Raw genomic sequence first — 10,961 nt, forward strand, 5'->3', positions numbered from 1 at the left:
GGGTCTCAAGCAGGAAATAAACAATTATAATGTGGTAAAGGACCAGATGTACTGAGCACAGAGGAGGAAGACCCAGGCTTCAAAAGAAAGTGGAATCACAAAAGGGTTTCTTACATGTGGTTGACTTGAAGGATAAGTAAAAGTTTGCAAGGTATATAAGTAATATTATTTGCTATCATTTATTAAAGTGCTTACTATCATAACTCTACAAAGCCATCACCTTCATTATCCTTATTTTACAGATGAAGAAACAGACACAAATGGTTGAGTTCAAATAATTTGCAAACACTGGAGCAAGAATTTAAATTTAGACATTCTCACTCCAGAATGCATACCAAAAAGCCTCTTAGTAAACTTTAAAAAAACAAATATGTTATACTACAGACAGAAAAAGAGGAGTTGACAATTGAGAGTGTAAAAACTGAAAGATAATACACTTGGGACTTGTCCTTTGTCTTGATTATACTCTTAGCAGTTTTTGCCAGAGAATAGATGTTTCCAAAATAATAAATATATGTAGTAATTTACATTTTTGCTTGATTTTCATACATCTTATTTAAATCAAACTGACAAGAAATGCAAGTACCTCTTTGTATGAAGACATAATCCTTTCAATAGCATCAGCTCCAGAAGCCAATAAATTTCGAGCAGTGGTAAAGGCTTCTGTCCGTTCACTAACCATAGCTTGTTTCTGACCATCCTCTAGATCTAAAAGCAAATTAAAAACTATTGAATTTTTTAAATAACTAAATGTTTTATTTTATACTGAGTTTTGATTCAAGCTGTGACTCAATCATATGTGAACTTTTCATTAGTATCAGGGTTTCCTAGGAATTAATGAATTATTACAAATATAGCATTTGTACCAGATTTTATTCAAATCTTCTTTTGCCTTATTTTTCTAGAAGAAGAGTTAGAAGAATTAAATTTATAGGTATTAAGACAATTTTCATTTAGCATTCTTTTAACCCTTACCAAATTCAACTCCCTGCTCTTATTACAGATAGGTAATAAAATGCTACTGATTCAGTCAATAAAAAACCACTAACTGGAATCTAACCAAATATTTCTAGTGTGATTTCTTTTAAAAGAAATGCAAAGTAGCTGACCATCAAATCTACCTCTACTTCTATCAACTTTCACCCTACACTTCAGCAACACCCAATTATGCAAAATTCTCTTTACTCTCTAGTATTTGCATATATAATTTCTCCTGATTTTAATATACTTTCCTTTTTGCTGAGCTCTTTTTTAAAGAGTTAACCCTTTAATACAGGTTTCCCTGGAAATCCTTGTCTGGATTTTCCAGTGGACTATAAGCTATTTAAGGGGCAAAACTGTATTTTATTCACTCTTGCTAGTACTCACCAGAGTGTTTAGAACATAGTATTCTGTGCTAGCCTAATCCATAGCTTATAATAATTGCTCTTAAATGTTAGGCATTATCATTTTCTGTAAGTGTTCTTATTTTATATCTCCTCAGTTTAGTCTTGCTCTTCAAAATTATTCTCTCGAGGTCATTACTTTTATCTTGCCATCAATTTGATTCTCTATCCAGTCTTTCTACAGACTATCACCAAAATTCTAAATTGAAAGCTATATATTAATGAAGAAATTAGGATAATATAGCCATATATCATAGCCACTTTGATATTTATTTCACCCAGATTTATCTCAGCAAAAAAGGGCTTTTTTTTCCTCCCTGACAATGCAAATATTTAACATGTGCCCAGATATAATTACCAGATACTTCCACCTTTACTTGCTCATAGACAGCTCAGCTGAGTTTGAAAGGGATCCATGTATAACAGAAGGTAAAATTTATTCAGCAGATATTTACTGAACAGCAAGATTTATAAGAAATTATAAATAAGAAATTAGGCAAAGTGCTACAGGACGTGCAAGGATTAAATGTGCTTTTCAAACTCTTTCCTTAGGGAGCTTACAGTTTGGTAGGAGAGAAGACAAGTTCCCAAATAACAATGCAGGGCAACCTATGAGGAGAGTTAGTGTGATGCATTTGAAAGAGACAAAAATAATTTCTTGCTGCAAGAGACAGGAAATGCTTCATGGAGAAATAGATTGTGCGTGAGGACTTGAAGACTGCACACAATTTTAAAAGATCACAAGTACAGCATAAGCAATATCTCAGAGAAGAGAAATTTCAAGCAATGCCAATTGAATAAATAATTTGGTCAAATTACAGTATTGGTGTCAAGCACTGATTTTATTTTGAGTATCAGAATAACCATGAGTTCATGGGACCCTCCTGGTTTGGCTGTTGGGCACTGCTTTAGAGAATTCTTTTTATTTCCCTTCAAGTTAGTTGTACAAAGAAAGGCTATAAGAGTTAGTATAAGTAAGAAAAGAAAGATGTAATTGGATAAACTGGGAACAGAATCTTCATATACTTAAGAACATTTAAATGTGTGACAAAATGCAGACAGCCACAAAAAATTAACAAAGGATTCTCAGCAAGCTACCAAAATAGTGATTGCTATATCAGTTAAAGTGCTAAGAATAGTTTTGACTCAGAGAATCTGGCTAAAATAATTATGGGATTTTATCAATTTGGGTTAAAAGGGGATTGAATAACAGCTTTCACGGACAGTTTCTATTAAAAAGGGAACACTAGCACAGACAGACCGCTGTTTGGTACAGGATGGTACTTTCTATACTACTTTGGCAGACTAATACCTACTGGGTTTTCTCCAAGCTTTTAAACTTGCAAATTTGTAACAAAATTACAAATAGCTCTGGAAAGACTTCATGTGACACTTTTATTCTACTAACTGTTCTTTAGCAGGTGGTTTAAGAGCAGTGCAGGAGTATTTTATCACGCACACAGTAGGGAACTATGTGACTTCTATGACAAGGTCAGATTTCTTTGTGTCTGTTAGACATATAAACTCACAACCTAAAGCCCTCACCTATTTTGTATGCTAGGTAGACATATTTCATCTTCCTCACCAAATATTTTTAATATTTTTTTCAAAAGTTCTGCATTTAAGGATTTAATAGTTAGCATTATATTCTCATCTTATTAGTACTTTTTAGGCCTGATAATAGTAAGTATATATTGAAACATGGTCACATCAGCTGCTATTTCACTGAAAAGATGAAAAAGGATTTTAAAACGAAGGTTATGCCATAACTTCTCAAATCCTATAGAACTGTACGATGCAAAGAGTGAACCCTAATGTAAACTATGGACTTCGGTTAACAATGTATAAATAATGGTTTATTAGTTGTAATGAATGTACAACACTAACACAAGATGTAAACAAGAGGGGAAACTCTGGTAGGTACACGGTACTTTCTGGTAAATTCTCCCACAAACCTAAAACTGTTCTAAGAAAATTGTCTGTTAATTTTTTAAAAGTTGAAAAAGTAGGCTCTTCTTTTGTATTTTTAACCTTTGATTTACATTTGAGTTTCTTTCTTTTTATTTATATTTTACCTTTGACATCTTGAAAAATCTCAGCAAAAACTTACAGCCTTATCCAACCTCATACCACATATCAACTTTGAGTAGACTGATGTGAAATGAAAAACAATTAATATCTAAGAGATAAAATCAGACAATATCTTATGACCTTGGGTTAGACAAATATTTCTTAAATAGGACATAAAGCCATTAACCACAAAGAATTAATTGATAAATTGAGTTATATTAAAATGATTACTTCTCTGAGACAAGCTGTTAAGAGATTGAAAAAGGAAGAATCAACTGGGGAAAATATTGGACATTTTGTGTGTGTGTCTGACAAAAGACTTACTACAGAATACATAACAGCTTTTACAAATCAGTGAGAAAAAACATATTTAAAAACAATCTAAAGTTAATCAAAAAAATTATCAGCACTTCATAAGAATGGCCATCCAAATGGCCAACAAATGAAAAAAAGTGCTTAATCTCATTTGTCAACAAAGAAATGAAAAGACTACAATGAAGTATCACTACAAACTTACCATATGCCTAAAATGAAAAATACCTGAGTGAAAAAGACTGACATCAAACATTGACAAAGAATGGAACAACTAGAATGCTTATACATACTATACAAGGTTATTTATGGAAGATTCCAAAACTAGCAAATAAATGGTCTACTACTAATAAATGGTCAGTAAAATAATTACCTCTGATGTGGCATGGCAGGGGCATGAGTAAGTAGGGATGGGGGTGGGAGCCTTAGGATGAGGATAGGACTGGGAAAGGGTATGAGGGCTTCTGGGATGAAGGTAAGCTTCTATTTCTTCTGAGTGGTGATTATGTATACGCGTTAACTTTATGACAAGTCATTGAGTGGTACACTAGTGACTATGTCCTGTTGACACATGTATTATACTTTACAAGTGTAAATACTTATATGCATAGCTACTTGCAGCTCAAAGTATGTCTGATATATATTGATAATTGCTGTTATGATAATTGGTCGACAGGACTGTTCAGTCCAGTTCAGTCACTCAGTCGTGTCTGACTCTTTGTGACTCCATGGGCTGCAGCACGCCAGGCTTTCCTGTCCATCACCAACTCTTGGAGCTTGCTCAAACTCATGTGCATCAAGTTGGTGATGCCATCCAACCATCTCATCCACTGTCGTCCCCTTCTCCTCCCATTCTCAAGCTTTCCCAGCTTCAGGGTCTTTTCCAATGAGTTGGTTCTTTATACCAGGTGGCCAGAGTACTGGAGTTTCACCTTCAGCATCAGTCCTTCCAATGAATATTCAGAACTGATTTCCTTTAAGATTGACTGGTTTGATCTCCTTGCAGTGCAAGGGACTCTCAAGAGTCTTCGCCAACACCACAGTTCAAAAGCATCAGTTCTTTGGTTTTCAGCTTCCTTTATGGTCTGACTCTCACATCCATACATGACTACTGGAAAAACCATAGCTTTGACTAGACAGACCTTTGTTGGCAATGTAATGTTTCTACTTTTTAACATGCTGTCTAGGTTGGTCATAGCTTTTCTTCCAAGGAGCAAGTGTCTTTTAATTTCATGGCTGCAATCACTATCTGCAGTGAATTTGTAACCCAAGAAAATAAAATCTGTCACTGTTTCCATTGTTTCCCTATCTATTTGCCATGAATTGATGGGACTGGATGTCATGATCTTCATTTTTTGAATGTTGAATTTTAAGCCAGTCTTTTCACTCTCCTCTTTCACTTTCATCATGAGGCTCTTCAGTTCCTTTTCACTCTCTGCCATAAGGGTGGTGTCATCTGCATATTTGAGGTTACTGATATTTCTCCCAGCAATCTTGATTCCAGCTTGTGCTTCATCTAGCCTGGCATTTCACATGATATACTCTGTGTATAATGTAAATAAGCAGGGTGACAATACATAGCCTTGACGCAATCCTTTTCCAATTTGGAACCAGTCTGTTGTTCCACCTCCGGTTCTAACTGTTGCTTCTTGACCTGCATACAGATTTCTCAGGAGACAGGTAAGGACGTCTGGTGTTCCCATCTCTTGAAGCATTTTCCATAGCTTGTTTATATCCACACAGTCAAAGGCTTTGGCACAGTTAATAAAGCAGAAGTAGATGCTTTTTCTGGAACTCTCTTGCTTTTTCTATGATCCAACAGATGTTGGCAATTTGATCTCTGGTTCCTCTGTATTTTCTAAATCCAGCTTGAACATCTGGAAGTTCTCAATTCACGTACTATTGAAGCCTCACTTGGAGAATTTTGAGCATTACTTTGCTAGCATGTGAGATGAGTGCAATTATGTGGTAGTTTGAGCATTCTTTGGCATTGTCTTTCTTTGGGATTGGGATGAAAAGTGACCTTTTCCAGTCCTGTGGCCATTGCTGAGTTTTCCAAATGTGCTGGCATAATGAGTACAGAACTTTCACAGCATCATCTTTCAGGATTTAAATAGCTCAGCTGGAATTTCATCACCTCCACTTCGTTCATAGTGATGCTTCCTAAGGCCCACTTTACTTCACATTCGAGGATGTCTGGCTCTAACCACGATCACACCATCGTGGTTATCTGGGTCATGAAGATATTTTTTGTATAACTCTTCTTTGTATTCTTGCCACCTATCATATCTAAACTGACCTACAATATAACATTTTATTTCAATAATTTGACATTAGAATATGAAACATACTAATGTAGCAGGAGCCTAGATATAATCTTGTTGCAGGTACACTTTTGAGAATAAAAACATCACCCATGTTACTAGTGTGATGGGGAGAATTTAGTTCTATTCCTAAGAGCAGTACCTCTCAGTTGCTACTTCTGATGTGCACCTTACACTATCAGATTAGCAATATTGGCAGTACCAGTGGCTTAGCTGCTCACTTTCTTGCTTGTTAGGTGCCTGTGATAAGGTCTGGCAGGAGAGACTTATAAGTAGCTTTTCCTAGCCTTTTCCAGAATTGCTCTTGATATGAATAGGAGTCGTCAATAACGTTAAAACAATTGAGATTATAGCCCCCAGGTGACTATTTCCTTCACATAATTTCAGTCTTTCTCTTAATGAGAAGCAAATAAAGGAGTACTGTCTTCTACAAAAATAACAGAGATTATATATAATTAATAATCAATCCCTCTTTTTCAATGATTTGCTCCCATGATTACTTGGTCTCAAGTAAATCCCTTATAGAGTAAGTCCCAATATAGCTAATATAAAGACAGCCCAGTGAAAGAGAAAAAAGCATTGCACAAGGAATTATATAAAGTCCTTAGTGCTTTCACTAACGATTTGTGTGACCTTAGACAGATTTGGGGCTCCTGAATAGATCACTTATAAAGTCCTCTTCTGATGTGAAAACGACATGATGACATATGCAATTTTGCAATGTGAACCTCAATATATTAATAAGTGTAATCTTGTGCTTACCACAAGATTTTAAAAGTTGTAGCTATATAGTATAATAATTCTACTACACAACTATTTTTCTTTTCTCCTCCCGCCAAAATTATGTAGGCTATTCCTCCTATCTTTATATTTACCACAAACTTTTTAATCACTTTCAAATGTCTTCCCCCTTTAACAATAATAATCAGACTAGCCAACATCTATTGAACAATTCCTATGATGCAGGCACTGTTCTACATTTTACACATGTGATCTTCTTTAATCTTCATAACAACTCTGCTATAATTTCTCCCAGTTTAGAATCGGGAAACTGAAGCACAAAAAGGTTAAATGAGTTGTCCTATGTCACAACCTAATAAACGAAAAGCCAGATTTGAACCCAGGCAGTCTGATACCAGAGCCTACAGAGTAAGAATATAATAAACATTAACCATTGCTTCCACCTAAATTCTTACTATTTGCCCTGGATTGTGTCAAGGCACATTAAATATATATAATTTCTTTTTATTTATTTATTTATTTTTATATATAATTTCTTAACAATTCTTAAAATACATTATTATTCCTACAGGTAAGAAAGGAAAATTTAGACATATAAAGTTTCTGTAACTTTCTCAAGGATGAATAAAATAGCAATCAAGATTTGAACAGTAGCCTGTTTCTTCCTTTATTCTCTTTCTTTCCTCTTTTCTACTTTTTCTCCTTTTTCTCTTTGCTATTGTTCTTTTATTCACCCATTTTCCCCATCTATTTTGCATTAAAATATATAGTATCATGCACTTCATTTATCTCTAATGTAAAAGACAACTCAGGGCCTAAGCATAAATTAAGACTGAAGACTAGATTAGAATAGATAGTATTTCATTCCAAGACCGAAAGTCTCAAAAATAATGTCATTATCTAAAAAAATTAATTATTTTGTCTGAGTAAATGATAACTTAATATTTTCATGTATTATATCATTATAAGTCAAATATATTTAGTAAATATATACACACAAATATTACAAGGTTATATATAGTAATCTTAGAAATTACAGATATTGAAGCATACTTTCATAATAATATCATCATATGAATTCATTTTATTCTTCTATGAAATTATTATATTGCTTTTCTTTTCATAAAGCTTTCTTTTGAAAAGACGTTTTAAGAATTATTTTATTTCACTTGCATCAATGGGACTACTATCACAATTTCAATCTAAAATTTTAATGCTGTTTTCTAAGTTACCTTGATACTTTCTAGATTCATAGTATTTATTTTTAAATATCTTATTACATCACCTACAGAAGTAAGACTGTTAGATTTTTTGCATACATTGTTTACTTCTTACTGGTCTCTGTGGTTTAATTTGTCACCATTAATAGCTATATTTTCTCTGCTCTATGTTGAATACTCCAAGGTTTTCTAATAAGATCAGTTCTTCCAAAGACTAACACAACAACACCATAATTTTGTTATTGGGGTAGTTTCTAATATATATTATACATAAAACCTTTAAAATGCCCATAAACTTGTACATGTTCATTATAAATATTTGACAATTTTGCTAAATTTCTTAGTAGAACTAATCTTAATACCATACAGTTTTGTGTCTTTTTTTCTCTAATACTCTTTTGAAAAAGCAATTTATTTTATTTCGTTATGAAAAGATTAAAATGCTAACAATGCCTTTTTCAATATAAACCTTTTTAAATGATTAAAACAAATTTTGAAAGCATTAAATGAACAGGTAAAATTCAGTTTTCCTCGTGGTCTAAATACATTGTCTATTAGACAGCTGAGCTATAGAGTACACTTGGTATATGTACCACTTAACACAAAGGACTGACAAATTCTACTTTACCAAAATGAGTAAGTTTAGTTGAGATTGACTCAAATTTGACAAGTGCTTTTGTAAGAATTGGTAAAGCATTAAAGCACTGTTTTAAAATGTTAAAGCACATGGTAATTTTTTTTGTTTTTATTGGATGACTTCAAACAAACAACTATTAATACTTAATTCTATACCAAAAATAAGTGTCAATAGTGTGAATTCTATTACATTTTTCTTAGTGTTGCCGTTTGTTTCCTAGGCAATAAATTATCACCATGTATTAAGAACACTGATGTTCTTGATACATTATTCTCTTAAATCCTCACAACAGCACTCTGAAGTAGTCTTTCTGATACTCATTTTACAGATGAGGAAACTGAGGTTTAGACAGTTTAAGTAACTTGACTAATAGGACACAGGCAAAAAGAGGAAAGGCAGAGTTGAGCAAAGCTCTGTCTCACCACAAAGTCAATGTTTTTGTCTAGCTGCTTCAATACTAACACCAAGTTTGGTCAAATGGTTTTTAAAGAGGAAGGTGAATGTTTTACTTTGGAGAGACAGAGGAAAATTCTTCTTTTTTAATTCATAACATCTGTCCTGCCAATTAAGACCCAAACTCCCATCTCAAATATTACATAACATTTTAATATTGTCCTCCTGTCCTTACATTTCTTAGTTGTCCCAAAGGATGAAAAATGTTCAAAAAAAAAAGAAAAGAAAAACCCCACTGAAACAGTGATAAGATAGAATTAGACATGTGCAACTTTACAACCCTTATTCCCCTCAATACCACCAAAGAGGAAGTTATCTAATACACTACCTACAAGGAGAGGAAACCCTGTTCCATGGAATGAAGCACTCCCTGAAACAGTATTATTGATTGTTTAAGGCAGTCAACCAACTCTTCAAATTACAATCAGGGCAGATCCAGTTATAGAATATTTATAGACTAAAAGCATGTTATGTGCAGAACTGAAATTTACAATACATGGTGAGAACTATTATACTCTTTTTGAAGGTGTTAATTTGTGTTGAGTTTAAATGTAAACTAGAGAATCATTCTTTATTAGGCAGTATAACTGAAATTGCTTGAGATTAACCCCCCAAAACACTACATCAGAGGTTTCTGAAATACTGCAGAGCTGGAAAGATCTTTTGAGTCACTTCTTTTAAACAGTTGGTCTTATTATTGGATATTTCAAAGTTTCCCATTGTTTCTGACCATTAAGGACTATAGAATGATGGCTACACACAACTCCAGCAGTGACACTTTAAAAAGAATTAATCTGAAGCATATATTTAATATTAAGTGTAAATGTCATTACCACCATCTGCAAAGCCAGTTGCAGTGATAATAGGTACAGCCACCATAATCAGTCCACTGCTGCTCCAAACATACTTCATCAAGAACTGCTCTATCATGATGTACCACAAACGTTTGGATAAAATGAGGTTCATCTGATTTGCTAAAGCTTTGTAACTTTTCTGGAGTTGGTTCATTTCTACCTATGGAGAGAAAAAGAGATAAGAATTAACCTAGTATGAACTATAAAAATAAATAATGTATGTTTGAGGACTTTCTTTAAAGATAATTTCATGGTTTCTCTTTCTTAGTATACTCTTATCTGTGATTCTAACAACCAATAAATACAGATTATGTCAGAATTAGCCATTATTTCAGTTGTAATCACATCTAAACTATTTTTTAAATATCTGATATTTAGTATATATAATGTTAAATATAAATACAGACAAGTGATTTATACTTATGGTTTCAAACTTATCTGTATAAGATGTTAACACTAAATGATAATCCATAAAACATGAATAAACAGAACCTTGTCCTTGATCACACCAAAAATAAGTGAAAATAAACACATGACATGTATACTTGTAATTAACTCCACTTTTAAGCACTCAATTTACTATGTTTTGTCTAAATGCAAGAAACCTACAGCATGCTATAATTTATATCACTAAGTTCAATGATTCAAAATAAATATGATTTATACAATGTATGAGGCCAGTTTTCAAGTGGGAATATAAGTCCTAAAACTGCTTTAAATTTTCTTCTTCAGAATGGTACTACTATAAAATTTTTTTAATAATTGACAGTTTTGAAAATTAATTCTGCTTCATAATCATGCCATTTCAACTTTAGAATAATTTACTGTTTCATCTGCCAAGTCATTTGTATTAAGATTTCAGATGCATCACCTTAAAGATTCCTGTCATATTTAATATTCTTAAATGAACTGCAAGTTTATGTAATTAGGTTAACTATCCTAGGGACCTGCTAAATGTTGAATAT

At 33.1% G+C, this 10,961-nt stretch overlaps 1 protein-coding gene across 2 annotated transcripts in view; it reads right to left on the minus strand.

Moving 5' to 3' along the window:
- Positions 1 to 10,961, minus strand: part of ABCD2 (ATP binding cassette subfamily D member 2) — an 84,269-nt gene that overhangs the window by 71,523 nt on the left and 1,785 nt on the right. The window contains exons 2-3 of one of the 2 annotated variants that reach the window (XM_043447090.1): positions 9,976 to 10,156; positions 587 to 708 (exon numbers count right to left, since the gene is read on the minus strand). In XM_043447090.1, the coding sequence (XP_043303025.1) occupies positions 587 to 708; positions 9,976 to 10,156 (303 nt within the window). Of the gene's footprint in view, positions 1 to 586; positions 727 to 9,975; positions 10,157 to 10,961 lie in introns of both variants that reach the window. The other variant, XM_043447089.1, reaches the window with a different exon arrangement.

Source organism: Cervus canadensis, chromosome 25, assembly GCF_019320065.1.
Source record: "Cervus canadensis isolate Bull #8, Minnesota chromosome 25, ASM1932006v1, whole genome shotgun sequence".
Classification (NCBI taxonomy): domain Eukaryota; kingdom Metazoa; phylum Chordata; class Mammalia; order Artiodactyla; family Cervidae; genus Cervus; species Cervus canadensis.